Source organism: Ovis canadensis, chromosome 7 (assembly GCF_042477335.2).
Source record: "Ovis canadensis isolate MfBH-ARS-UI-01 breed Bighorn chromosome 7, ARS-UI_OviCan_v2, whole genome shotgun sequence".
Taxonomy (NCBI): domain Eukaryota; kingdom Metazoa; phylum Chordata; class Mammalia; order Artiodactyla; family Bovidae; genus Ovis; species Ovis canadensis.
This window is the reverse complement of record NC_091251.1, coordinates 71,735,246-71,750,011: the sequence shown is the minus strand read 5'-3', so window position 1 is coordinate 71,750,011 and position 14,766 is coordinate 71,735,246. Positions and strand designations below refer to the sequence as shown.

Sequence of the window (14,766 nt, the reverse complement as noted above, 5' to 3'; positions counted from 1 at the left end):
TGTCTCTACTTATTAGCTCTCTCCTATCTGCCCTCTAGATGTCCTTTTTTGACTTTTTCCCCCTACATACACAACCTGCATCCTATTAGGTGTGTTTATTCACCTGCTCCCCAGTATTTGTTGTTGTTGTTTAGTTGCTAAGTCGTGTCCAACTCTTTTGTGATTCCATGGACTGTAGCCTGCAACCTCTGTCCAAGGGATTTCCCAGGCAAGTATAGTGAAGTATTGGGAGTAGACTGCCATTTCCTTCTCCAAGGCATCTTCCCAGGGATTGAACCTGCATTTCTTGGTTTGGCAGGCAGATTCTTTACCACTGAGCCACCAGGGAAGCCCTGCTCCCCAGTATGCCACTTGCATTTTTGCCTCATGTTTTTATAGCTCTTTGAATTTCCAAATTTCACTCCATACATACTTAATGAATGTTTGGGGGCAAACTCCATCCTGAGGTGATAAAGGGTACTGTTCAACTAATAGGCTCTAGTTAAGGAGCTCAACATTCAGAAAACGAAGATCATGGCATCCGGTCCCATCACTTCATGGGAAATAGATGGGGAAACAGTGGAAAGTGTCAGACTTTTATTTTGGGGGGCTCCAAAATCACTGCAGACAGTGACTGCAGCCTTGAAATTAAAAGACGCTTACTCCTTGGAAGGAAAGTTATGACCAACCTAGATAGCATATTGAAAAGCAGAGACATTACTTTGCCAACAAAGGTCCGTCTAGTCAAGGCTATGGTTTTTCCATTGGTCATGTATGGATGTGAGCGTTGGACTGTGAAGAAGGCTGAGCACCGAAGAATTGATGCTTTTGAACTGTGGTGTTGGAGAAGACTCTTGAGAGTCCCTTGGACTGCAAGGAGATCCAACCAGTCCATCCTAAAGGAGATCAGTCCTGGGTGTTCATTGGAAGGACTGATGCTGAAACTGAAACTCCAATATTTTAGCCACCTCATGTGAAGAGATGACTCATTGGAAAAGACCCTGATGCTGAGAGGGATTGGGGGCAGGAGGAGAAGGGGATGACAGAAGATGAGATGGCTGGATGGCATCACCGACTCGATGGACGTGAGTCTAAGTGAACTCCAGGAGTTGGTGATGGACAGGCAGGCCTGGTGTCCTGCGGTTCATGGGGTTGCAAAGTGTCAGACGTGACTGAGCGACTGAACTGAACTGAAGGAGGGGAAGCAACCTAACACTAGTCCCTAAACTGAGTCTGAATATCCCAGAGTCAGGGATGAGAAGCAACACTCATCATGTCTGTCTACAGTCTCAATGGCCTAACTTCAGGCCCTTGACACAAAATGTGGCTGGCAGGTGAGTTTCTTAGGCAATCTTACTAAATTCTGGGATGAGACAATTCATCAATTCACTCTTCCATTCACTCTGTCATTTAACAAAAATAGTTACTGATCATCACTACACACAAGGCATTGTGATGAGTGCTTGGGAAACAACAGTAACAGAAACAAGTTCCTGCCCTCCAGTAGCTTTTAGTACAAAGGACAGACACTAAACACATAAACAAGTGAGTAACAAAAACAATTAAAATGTAGCATAAGTGTCAATAGAAGAGAAACAAAGTTATAACCCAGCAGAGTGGCATATACTCCTGGAGACAGTAGATGCTATCAGTCAAAGGTCTTTTGAAGAAGAGACATTAAAACTGAGATCTAAAAGATGAAAAAAAGCCAGACACTCAGAGTAGCATGCCAGGCTCTTAAATAGCAAGGCACAGGCTTAACACCTATGAACACACACGTGCACACACACTTGCCAAGGCAACCACAGGCCCATGACCTCACTGATTTGGGTCTTGTGTGCAATTCATTTGTCCACTGGGGATGTAGCAGCCAGCCCATCTATCCTTACTGAAACAGCTTCCCTTTCATTTATACAAATAGATGGTAACACTTTTGGTTGAAGGGATTTAAATCCCAGCTATAATTTTTTCTCCTCTGCTCTGCTGGCAGGACTATTTATTTCAAACACATATTTACATAATATTTCTAGACCCCCAATACACTCTAGCGATACTCATCACTTTACATATTGAAAATAATTGCTTGTTACTTTCAAAAGTTGGTATATACCAACTCTTAGGAAAATCTAGAAGTTGCTTTCCATACCTCGTTGATTAACTGGATCTTTAGCTACGTAGGCAACATAGTCTGTAGTATCCTATAAAAAAGGGAAAATGATTGCATTTAAAATGAACAGACTGTACTGGTGAAAGATAAAAGAGTACATTTAGGGTATGATAGTCAGGCAAACACTGATACTAAGGTTTCTGTTTAAAGAGCAAAGGAAAGCATCCTAGGAGGAAACATAACCAAATACATAATATATACTTAGCAACTATACAGTCTACATTCTCTGCCCCTTGGGGAGAGAATCTGATAATTAAAAATTTAGGGGCAGACAATATCACTAAGAATAAAAGAGAACTGTAGGTAGGGACTGTGTTAGGACCAAATATTCTTTTAAAATGGTTAGGGACTATTACCCTCCTGTGTTGAAAGCTGAAATACCAGGGGTTATGTAACCACAAAGTTCATGTCATAAACTAGGACGTTACACCATGATTTCCCAGTTGTCCAAACAGATACCATGTAGACCAGAAAATAAGCTGATTAAAGAGACATGGTTTTATGGTGGTTAGCTTGCTTTTATGCAGCGCAACTTAAGGAATAATATAGTAAAAATAAAAGGCATTTATTTGACCAATATATAGAAAGAAGAGATCATTTCTGAAATAGAGAACCCACGAAAATCCTAAGGAATTCCAAAAGATGTGCTTCAAACTAGTGGTACCCAGAGCAGGAGACAACACAGGGGAGGGGGAGAGGAGGTACTAACTCTAGGGTTTAAATAGGCTTAGGGGTGTATTGTATCACACAGGGAATACAGCCAATATTTTATAATAACTGCAAATGAAATTTACCTTTAATAACTGTATAAAAATAAAGACACTTAAAAAGAAGATATAACAGCACCATTTCAACTTAATGTTTAAAAAAGAGAGATGTGATGCTGGCTTTGTAAAAACAAACAAAAAGCTACTTGGTAATTTTGACTTTTATTGAAAACGGTATGCTGATGAATGATAAGATTTTAATAATTAAAGATGCTTTTTGTTATCTCAGTTCTCAGAAAAAAATACACACAATGCCATTTGCAGATTAGAAGTATGACTCTCTAGAGGGAAGATGAAATCAACCAGCAGGAAATAAAAGTCCACGTTTGTAATACCCTCAAGGACAATCACTTAATAACCCACAATGAATCATACAGGAAACGGATCTCAGGGTCAGTATAACTTGTCTTCAGTTATTTTAGAAAATAACATATACCTAAGTAAATCTCTCTTATACAAAAAGACAAAAAATTTGAAATATCTTATATATAAATAAGGTCGTGCCAATGAGCTTTATATTATATAAATTTAGAAGCAAAGACACAATTGTGGGGGCTTGGCTGCCCATTTTAAAGTTGAAGAGGTGGTATGATGCTTGCAAAGTTGTCTGCTGTCTTAGTTGATGGGAAAGAGGTCTCAAGAATGCATTGTGAGCATGAGAAAATTAAATACACTTCTTGTATTTCCAGGCCTCAGTTTCCTCATGTTCAAAAGAATCTCTTAAAATTCCATAACTGTAAATATTTGGGAGAATTTAAAGAATGTTAAAAGCACAAACAATGGGAGGAAATATATTTAATTTTAATTAAATATATATTTATATTTAATTATAATATATTTAAGTATATTTAATTTTCTCATACTCATAATGCATTCTTGAGATGGAGAAAGTATATACAGATACAAAAGCATTACCAAGAACTGTCTTCAGGACTGACTGAAGGGAGACAAGTAAATTGTTTTTGAGAAGGGAGTAAAAGTGAGGGTGAGCAAGGTTAAGAGGTGAGAAGAAATACCCAGTACTTTTGAAACTTTGGAGGGAATCTGGTAGGAAGAAGGTACCACATTAGGTCATGGAGAATTTTAGCTTCCAAACCCCTGGACTCAATTAGCCGTGAAGCTGTAAATTACCTCAGACAGTGTCCTAAGAAAGTATAGACATGTATTAGCAATACTGGGGACAGTTATCTCTTATCACTCTGTGCCAGGCACTATGCTAGCAGTTTATATGCACCATTTCACTTAATTCTCACAACACTTTGAGGCAAGGGGGATCATTTCCCATTTTACAGAAGAGGACCGTGAAACTTAAGAGAGTGTAAGTAACTCAAGTCACTTGACTCCAGAGCCTGGCACTCCACCATATTGTCTTCCTGACCTCAGGGTAAAACTTCACTTGGGGGAACCTCTAATGCCAAGGCTCTGGTCACCCCAGTTTTCTATGTCAAATCAGCAGATTTTCTCTCCACCTGTAGAAAACACAGAGGTGCCACTCAATTCAGCAGGTACAAACTTTCCCACAGTAGCTACAAATTCTTTACTATCTTTGGTAGCAATAGTGCTTTGGCTGGTTTAAAGAACTAAAGGCACATAAAGACAGTCTAAAAAGAATCAGGATTCTGGAGAACTATGATAGATGCTGTGCAGGGCATGTCTAGGGTAAATGAGGATTTTCATACCAATTTTTAAATGATAGCGAGGTTTAAAACTTGAAAAGGGAAATTTAAGGCAAACGGCAACAATTATTTTTCCCACTGCTCTTACAGAACTCATTACTTTACACTGCTTTACAAAAGTGTTCAAGTTCCTTCATGGATGGTCGAGTTATAGAGGGTTAGGAAGAGAAGTGACAGTGCCGGCCTTTTCAGGCTGGAAGTTGACGCTCTCTGCTACCAAACATATCCCTTGGTGTCGCTGTTGAGGTCAGATTACAAGGGTGGATGGAGGGTGGATAGAGAGGAACTGCGGATAGTTATATGCAGATTTTTGACAGGGTGTAAGATCAGGAGAAGGCAATGGCACCCCACTCCAGTACTCTTGCCTGGAAAATCCCACGGATGGAGGAGCCTTGTGGGCTGCAGTCCATGGGGTCGCTAAGAGTCGGACACGACTGAGCAACTTCACTTTCACTTTTCACTTTCATGCATTGGCGGAAGGCATGAAAATGGCAACCCACTCCAGTGTTCTTGCCTGGAGAATCCCAGGGATGGGGGAGCCTGGTAGGCTGCCATCTATGGGGTCGCACAGAGTCGGACATGACTGAAGCGACTTAGCAGCAGCAAGATCAGGTAAAATCCCTGCACATTTGTAGGTACAAGAAAAATGCCATAATGTCACAGAGAAGCAAAATCCTTCTCTTGCTCCCTCGGTTTAAACAGATGTGTTTCTTGGTCGGTCATAGGCTTCCTTGCTTCAATGCCCATCTCCTTTTGCTCTGATCTAGAAATGATGTAGTTGGAGGTCCGGGAATGACCCTCTACTCTGCAGAGAACACTTGGAGGGAAGAGCACCGACTCAGACCTGCACAATTCATGACAATTGAGCATCACATGGCCTCTTGGTCGGAACAATGGGTTTTCTCTCCCCAGCTCAACATTCCCTGCATGAGTTTCTGAAAACTTATTTGCTCATTTTGGATTAGACTTAGTTGCCTTGGCTGCTGGCCAGAATGGCAAACAGGCTTCCCCTCATGTGCCAAATCCAACTGATTAGGAGGATCTGCCCGGAACTCTATGTTGAAAAGTGCCAAATCCAACTGACTTGGAGGAGGATCTGCCTGGAACTCTACGTTAAAACGTTCTGAGGGAAGACCATCAACAGATGTATAACACACTTGTTTTTTTATGAATTTGATGTTATCTATAAGAAGCTTCTCAGATGATAACTCCATGGCTAGTAACACAATGGAGTATTATTAGTTTATCCACTAATCTAAGTATTTACAAAGTCAGTGACAGGAAATATTTTGTCAGAACCAAACTGTAATGAGATATTTAGAAAAGACAGGTAGTGGCTAACATGCTTTACACAGAAATTTAATTTTTATTAAAAAAGGAACTTTAATGAATTCATACTTACTGGATCCCCTCCAGAAGCAAAAGAAATAGACTGCATATGATGATTTGCAATAATCTGGAAAACACAAGTTAAACACATATGATGCTACAAACTAAGTATTCCTGATTATATACCATCTGACAGTAATGTACATACATTTGTTTGTTTTGATTTTGCCTGCTCAACATCCCTTTGGAAACCACTCCATCCAAGTTCTATAATAATTTTATTTAGATCAGGAGGTTCATGTGGGTTTGATCTTACTGCATCTTACTGCCCCCTCCCCTTGAAGCTGGACAAATGATCCAGGCCTAGCCAATCAGAAAACACCATCCATCTAGATACAGCAAAGACAATCAACATCTCTGAGGAGGAAATGAGGAGAACAATAGGAGAAAATGCATCTCTCCTTGTCATTTAATATCTTAGTACAAGCCCAAAGCTTCTAGGTGTCATCTTTTGCTGTCAGGAGGGAAAAGTCTGCTAGAAAATTATTTTTCTCTGGAGAAAAATCAAAGCTGAGAGTCAAAAACAGTAAAAAGGCAGGAGGTAACATTTGTTTTATCACTTCAACCAATACATTCCCCCTCCCTTTATTTTTTTAATGTATTTTTTCTAGCTTATTTATTTTATATAAGTTATTTTTACTTGAGTTTCAGTCACTTGCCACCATTATTACTAAGGTGCTAACATTAAGAGTTTCAGTATGAAGTAAGGCTATCCAAATAAACAAAATACATTAGCTAAGACTGTCTCTTTTACTTGAGATTCTAGGCTTCCTTATTTGGAAACCACAGTGTAATGACCAATTTGCAGAGACCTATTTGTCATACTCTTTTAAACATTCGTTAAATCAACTATGTATCAACTGACTAATCCTGCCTTCAGCTTTGTGTAACAGAATCTAACAGTTCTACTCTTAGATGCATATCCAAAAGAACTGTGTAAATACATATCCCAAAAGATCTCAAGAAAGATAACCACTGCCTTGCTCACAATAGCCCCACACTGGAAACAATTCCAATGATGATCACTGTGATATTCAAACATGGGACTACTACACAGCAACAACATATTTCTTGGGCGAAAGAAGCCAGACACAAAGACTGTATACTGCATAGCTGAATTTATATCAAGTTCAAAACCAAGCAAAATTATTTCATTCTGTTTGAAGTCATGATAGTAGTGGCTTTGGGGGCAAAGGAAGAGAAAACAAGTAGTTTTCTGGGATCCTGCAAATGATGTTCCTTGATCTGGGTAGTAGTTAACACAAACAAATTCATTTTGTGATATACATTTACAATTTGTGCACTATTCTATATTTGTTTTCTATATTTATATTTCAGTTTAAAATGATTACTAAAAACAAAATCGGTATACAGAGATCAACATCATTCCCGTACACCAGAAACAGCCAATTTGACATTGTATGGGGAAGAGGGGAGAGGTATATTTTACAAGAGAACCTAAGTATATAACTAATAAGAATTACATAAAACTTTTTTGAAAACTTCAGTGAAGAGTATAAATAACATATGAACATGCAGAAAGACATATATCACCTTTATGGATGAGAAGACAATATTATAAAGACATCAATTCTTCCCCAAATTAATTATAAATTCCATACAATTCCAATAAAAATTCCACCAGTGCCATTCAGGGAACTTTTTAAACTACTTCTAAAATTCACACTGGAAGAATAAATGTGCAAGAAGAACTAAGGCAATTTTTTAAAGAACAAAGAGAAAAGATTTTCCTTATTATGAATACATATTATAAAACTATAGAAATTCCTTAGACTACAAAGACTAAAAAGGACTGATACTTTTGTGCTCTTTTAGCCTATGGTAAATGTGGCACCAAACAGCAGACAAATGGACAAGTGATTAAATTAGCAGAGTCAGCTGAATCAGCTACATATATGAAAAATATAAAAATAAATCCTGTCCTCATATTTATAAATAAATTTTGAACCACAGAAGAGCCATACAGACATTAAAAGACAGATAAAAGATTATGCTTAAGTTCTCTGAGGTAGGCAAATCCATCCTAATTTTTAAAAAAAAGACATACAGGAAAGAAACTTTTAAATTTGACTACATGAAAGCTTATCTTAAAACTTTTATATAAGAAAAGCTCTCCAAAACAAGAAACAATGGGCAAAGAGAATATATTTGCAACATGTGAAACAAAGTTTTCACACAGAGTTTACAAAAAATTCATACATCAATAAGAAAAAAGATAAACCCAAAATAAGATCATTTAATTTTCATAAGCAATAAAAATGTTCAATAAACATATTGAAAGGTAACCTGCAAAGAAAATCAAGGCTATAAAAAATAAAACAAGACACCATTAAATTGACAAAGTTGTTAAAGTTCAACAAAATCATGTGTTGCAGGGGTGTGGATATTCTTGAACACCACTGCCCAGTGCTTAAATCTGTACAATAACTTTCAGAGGAATTTCACGTTTATTAAAACTAAAGTTTGCATAACTTGTAATTCCACCTTTCCGCTTCTAGGTTTTTACTAGAGAGAAGTATTGGCACATGAAGATATTCATTTACCCATACAATACAAAAAAAAAAAAAAGGAAAATTCTTTGTGCATAGTTAAGTCAACTACAGTATAGCTACACAAACAGAATACTATGAAAACATGTCTGTGTATACTAACCGCTAAATCTACAAGATTTAGGGGTTTTTTGCTTTTTTATAAGTTGAAGGCAATTATGTAAGACGTTAAAAATATAAGATTTTTCCATGAGACTTAAAAGATTCATATAAATGCACGGGAAAAGACTTAAAGAACACACAGCAAATTAAGTGTAAAGTCACCTCCTGCGGGGGAAAAAAATGGGCCCATGTATTTCTTCTCTGCATATTTTTTAAAGAACACCAATAATATGCTTATTTGTGATTTAACATTTTTTAAATGAGAAAAATAGAAGAGAGGGATGGATGAGTTCTTAATATGCTGATGCATGGCTAAGAACACCGTGTGGTTTTCAGGTGCAGATTTAGCGGTTATTAGCGAAGAGATAGGAGAAGGCAATGGCAACCCACTCCAGTACTCTTGCCTGGCAAATCCCATGGACGGAGGAGCCTGGTAGTCTGCAGTCCATGGGGTCACACAGAGTCGGACACGACTGAAGCGACTTAGCAGCAGCAGCGCAGAGATAAACTTAGATAAAACCTTGGAGCAGAAGCGACTGCCTGGGGATGGAGGTAAGAGGAGCGGCAGAAAGAGGAGAGCGAGAAAGGAGAGGGGCGAGAGGGGAGGAAGATTAAGGGGTCTTCAGTTCAGTTCAGTCGCTCAGTGGTGTCCGACTCTTTGCGACCCCTGGACTGCAGCACGCCAGGCCTCCCTGTCCATCATCAACTCCCGGAGTTTACTCGAACTCATGTCCATTGAGTCGGTGATGCCATCCAACCATCTCATCCTCTGTCGTCCCCTTCTCCTCTCGCCCTCAATCTTTCCCACCTTCTGTAAGGGGTCTTACAGAAGGCATATAGAGTATTTTCAAGTTTATAGCCTCATAAGCAGCAGAACGGTTAGGTAAGGTGCCAAGCAATGCACAGCCCTAGGTCTGAAATTCGAACGCACGGAGCGCAGACCACCGAGCACTGGGAATGTCCCCCAGAGGGCGATGGGGGGCACTCAGTTCAGTTCAGTCGCTCAGTCGTGTCCTACTCTTTGCGACTCCATGAATCGCAGCACGCCAAGCTCCCCTGTCGATAACCAGAGCCGCGCTCTGAGCAGGAGGCGGTGTTTGGGGGTCGCGCACACGCACGAGGTCACGCAAGCGCACGGCGCTTGCGCAAGCGCACAACCGCACGCCCGCGTATATCCGAGCTTGTGGAAAACGAACGAATTGTGGGGAGGTTGCGCTGCTTGCACTATGTCTGAAATGAACGAGCTGTCCGAGCTCTATGAGGAGAGCAACGATCTGCAGATGGATGTGATTCCTGGTGAGAGTGACCTTCCGCATATGGAGGTAGGCGGCGGGAGCCGGGAGCTATCCCCGAACCCCTCCCGCGCCGGGGCCCCGCCACAACTGGAGGAGGAAGGCCCAATGGAGGAGGAGGCGACCCAGCCAATGGCGGAGCCACAGGGGCCCCGAGGCCTCGCTAGCCGGCCCAGCCCTGGGGAGCAGCCAGGCCAGATCGCGGGCCCTGATTTCGAGAGCGAGGACGAGGGCGAGGAATTCGATGTCTGGGAGGACGACTATGACTATCCTGAAGAGGAGCCGCTCAGTGGTGCGGGCTACAGAGTTTCAGCGGCCCTTGAAGAAGCCAACAAGATGTTTCTGAGAACCTCCAGAGCCAGAGAAGCAGCTCTGGATGGCGGGTTTCAGATGCATTATGAGAAGACCCCGTTTGATCAATTGGCTTTTATCGAAGAGCTTTTTTCACTTATGGTTGTCAATCGTCTGACCGAAGAACTCGGCTGTGATGAGATCATTGACAGAGAGTAGTTAAATGCTGTTAAGAGAGGAGGAAGCTGCTTGAGGAGAGACCCAACATTCCACTGTCTTTTGGGTTCATTCCAAATAGTTCTGTGCCAATGAAAAACTTAATCTTCCCCCCACAAAAAAAAAATTTTTTTTTTTTGCTGAGTAGAATAAGGTAGTGACTGCACAGTTATGAAAAAGAAAGAAAATTGTTAAAGAAGAGTATCTTAGTACTGTTGAAACCTGTTTTCAAGAATGTCCAGAGACACTTATGGCTTTGACTTTGTTGTTTATTCAGAGTAATTTCCTTGCATTGAGGAAGATAATCTTTTCATGTTTCACTGTAAGGAATGGCTTTGCAAGAATAAATTATGACCAAGACAGACTGCCAGTACCAGAGCCCACTGATGATAATTATATGAGAAAAAGTAACTGATGTATCCATTTTAGGACATAAGATGTCTTTGAGTTATTTGGACTGAAAGCATATTGAGAAAACTTTAAAGATTCAATTTTGTGATCTATCCGAGCTGTGGTTAAGGCTAAATTTTTAGTGTAAAATAAATCTACCGAGTATTCTTCAGTATCTCAAAGGATAATCTAGACCCAAAAGAAGTATGTGTCTTGTGTGCTATTAAAATGTGTTTCCAAGAACAACTGAGATTTTGTTTGTACATATATCTTGATCATTTTTAAAGCTACTGTAATCTTTAATTCAAGAAAATTCATTGCCTTGAACATATTTTAAAGTCAAAACTTAAGACGTCCTTAATAAAGTTTCAAATTTAGACTGTAAAATGTACATGAAGGTACAAAGAACACAAACTCTTGAAACATCTGTATATACTAGAGAATTTTCTGTTTCACTTGCTCTCTTTTTTTCATTTAACTTTACGGGCAAAAGACTCTGGTTGAACTTAATAATGTAAGAACTGTTAAATGAACATTGTCCAGTAAAAGGAAAGCCCTACATCTAAAAAAAGACACAATGAACAACCCTTGAAAGTTTTAAAGGGTTTTCTACCCAGAAATCCACCTCACTATCTGAAGTTTCCCTCTGTCTCCTCCTCTAATTAAGCTTGCTTTTGGTTATGCACCAGCATTCAAGATAATAAAGATTTCTTGTTCTCTGTATTTTATTTGTTTGTCTAATTGTATAATACTTTCTCTAATTCTACTTTTTATTTGCTATACTGTTTGATTGTGTGATTGCAACCATTTTATGATTTAAATTTAATGACTTATATAAGGGAAAGTGCTCCAGCTTCAAATACCGGATTACAAATTAATTGGTGTAAATTAAACTTAGTAAATTCCTATAAGAGAATTTGCCAAGCTGGGAAAACCTGCCAAATCAGTAAGCATCTCATGGTGGTTAGTAAGATGCTGAAGTTCTATGAATACTATAATTAGAAGGCTGTGCCCAGTGAAACTGAGTATACCAGCATGTCTTAAGATTAGTAAAAATGTACCAGATGTTTTTGCTGCATTATGGCAGTAAAGGATACATCCACTATAACAGGACAACTCAGAGCCTTACTTATGTTGCGGTCATCCTGTCTTTTAGGGAAGGGGGTTCTTTTCTGTATAATACAGGGCTGACAAGGATGATCATAATTCAGACAAAGCTTGGCAGGGAGAGGAGCAATAGATGGGGGAAGACTAAAAAGGAGGTTAAACACTGCCACTTAAATTTTAATCCTGCTGGTCTCCCATGGGTCACTTCTTTGCATTTTCAAACAGCTTATAGATGCAGTACGAGTCTGGATAGATAGCTGCTTGTATGATGTGAATTAATACTCTGGACAAAGAAAAGTGCCAATATATATGAAATGACTAGTTGCATTTATCTCCAGATAAGATGCCAGGAAATAGGTTCAGAAAAAAACATCTACAAACTACAAGTGTTACTCTATTTCTCTTAGAAATTGAGTAGGGAGCGGGAGCAAGAGCAAGGGGAAAGAAAACTACTCCCTGTTAGGTTTGAAGGCTCATTTAGAGAAAGACCTGGATTCTTAACTCACTCTTTTGATGGTTTGTTAGTCTTAAAAATAGGCAGTAACTTAAGAGACCGCTGACATTAATACTTGTTAATATTTACTGAAAGTAGAGAAGGGTAACATTTTTAAACATTACAGTTACCACAGACTGAAACCAAGCCTACCTAACTTGAACCTAGGCTCCACTGCTTACTAGCTCTGTAACAAGAGATTAATCTCTGCCTCAGGGTCCTGAATTGAAAATAAGAATACTTGAAGGAACCATATACATTGTGAGAATTAAATGAAGATATATGCTGCTGCTAAGTCGCTTCAGTCGTGTCCAAGTCTGTGTGACCCCATAGCAGCCCACCAGGCTCGAATACTGGAGTGGGTTGCCATTTCCTTCTTCAAATGAAGATATATACATCTATATAAAGAGGTAAACTAAAGAAAGGAGTTCTGGGGAAATTCTAAGCCTGTTTGATGTAGGGAGCGGTGGAGATGAGGAATGGGGGAGAGAGACGTTAAACTTCTGAGTGTGTAGTGTGATTTGTGGAGCACTTTCTAGGTCTATCCATACTTAGGTAAATGTTTGCTTATATCGGATGTCCCACATCGAGGACACAGATCTATTTTGTTTGGCTCATGCTTATAACTTCAATTTCTTCAAGACCAACATCTCATAATTCATAGAGATCAGTAAGACTTCCAGATTTCCATCTTTTTTCCCCCTCAAAAGTAGAGGAAGATCTGGCAGCCCTTGATCTACAGTCATATGGGATTGGCCTTTACACAAGGGAAGTTTTCTGTTTGCCATGTTGCCCAGCTTTTCTCCCCACTGTGGAGGACAAGTGGCACTCATCATCTATCACCGCTTGCACCGTTGTGTTTTCATGAACCCAGACAGTTTGCATTACCTACCTGGCCTCTAAAGATTTTTCCATTTTCTGCCTGTTTTACCTTGTTATCTATTACCCTTCTCAATTTCAGTAGCTGTTAAGAAGTCAGTGATAGGACTATAGAAATGAGTAAAGAAATAGAATGGGAGCTACTGAGACTGACATTTCTTATTAAAGTATGTCAAGGAAGTCCGCTGCTTGAATTTTTAAAACAAGGACTGAAGAAAAAAAAAAACCCTGTAACTTGCTTTTCCAAAATGTTTTTTCCCATTTCAAAATACAAAGTTTTAAAAATTGTAAGCATTGCGTGTTTTTGTGTTTAATAGAATCTTATTTTCTGCCTCTGAGGTTCTGTGAGACATTTTCTGGGAGCAAATGGTTACATTCTTGATGTTCTCAGCGACGAGAGATAAACTCGAACATCTGACCCATAAGTGTTCAGTCCTGTATGAATGTATCTATAAATTTGAAGCTATTTTTTATTTCAATCCAAAGTATATCTTAGAATTTGAGAGGGCGGTATTTGTATTTATCTCAGAACTTCAAAGGATGTTTTTCTTTAAGGAAAATTTAATAAGTCATTTTCTCATGCTACATCCAGGTCACTTTTCTGCTGCCTTTATCTCTGGGACATTTTAGCTGCCCTTTTAATGGAATCTATAAAGCTTCTTGAGTTTAAGCATCCAGAATGGCACATCTTTTTTACACACCCCCAACTCCACTCCCCATCCCACCCCCCGTGGCTATTCTCACCAGGTCTTCAAAATAGTTCAAAACTATTTTTAAAAATCAGCCCCTGACCCTGATAGAAATGAGATCCTAACTTTGGTCCCCACTCTAGCAGTGGACTGAACAGAGCTCCTTCAATACCAGCAGTGTAGAAAGGATGGGAGCCACTCCCCAAAGCACCTCTGCTATAACTACAGGTGGTAGAAGCCACCTATACCCAGTGTCTATTTGCCTAAAAGATTATGGGTATATTGTACCAGCTCTAATTGCAGTGGCCTGGAAAAGAGTAGTGGGGGAAAAAGAGATTTTGAGAATAACTTATGCCGCCACCATACACAACACAACCCTATACTCAATGAAAGCACATACAATGAAAAGCAATGGTACCAGAGCTGGTAACATTCACATGAGTGAAAACTAAAAACAAATTTTACAGCCACAAATATCTTGAGGACAAAGCACCTGAAAGACTGAATGTTTTGCTTCCACCCAGATAGGCTGCATCTTCCGAGGACAGCCCCAAATGTTCTGTTGTCAGGTACCAATGATATGCCTCTCTTAGATATCCAATTATGACCCAATTAATCCATTTTAAACTATTTCATATTAAACATTTTCTTCTGTGGTGTTTTATACTACTGGGTAAACAATGTTATTTTATTCTGCTTTCGAATGGAAAAAAGAAAACTTCAAAACCACAAGTGAATTTTTTGGCCAAAAAATAGAAA

At 39.3% G+C, this 14,766-nt stretch overlaps 2 protein-coding genes across 3 annotated transcripts in view; one reads left to right on the top strand and one right to left on the bottom strand.

Annotated features, from left to right (window-relative positions):
- The window catches only part of SHC4 (SHC adaptor protein 4), a 131,424-nt gene that overhangs the window by 35,412 nt on the left and 81,246 nt on the right, over positions 1-14,766 (bottom strand). For both annotated transcript variants that reach the window (XM_069596605.1, XM_069596604.1), the window contains exons 5-6: positions 5,992-6,045; positions 2,126-2,177 (exon numbers count right to left, since the gene is read on the bottom strand). In XM_069596605.1, coding sequence (XP_069452706.1) covers positions 2,126-2,177; positions 5,992-6,045 — 106 coding nt within the window. The remainder of the gene's footprint in view (positions 1-2,125; positions 2,178-5,991; positions 6,046-14,766) is intronic.
- On the top strand, positions 9,648-11,562 carry EID1 (EP300 interacting inhibitor of differentiation 1). The gene has a single exon (XM_069596606.1). The coding sequence runs from the start codon at positions 9,682-9,684 to the stop codon at positions 10,450-10,452; it is 771 nt and encodes a 256-aa protein (XP_069452707.1). The 5' UTR covers positions 9,648-9,681; the 3' UTR covers positions 10,453-11,562.

Excerpts from the sequence above, each read along its gene's own strand:
- EID1 (XM_069596606.1), top strand. The coding sequence starts at position 9,682 with ATGAATCGCAGCACGCCAAGCTCCCCTGTCGATAACCAGAGCCGCGCT.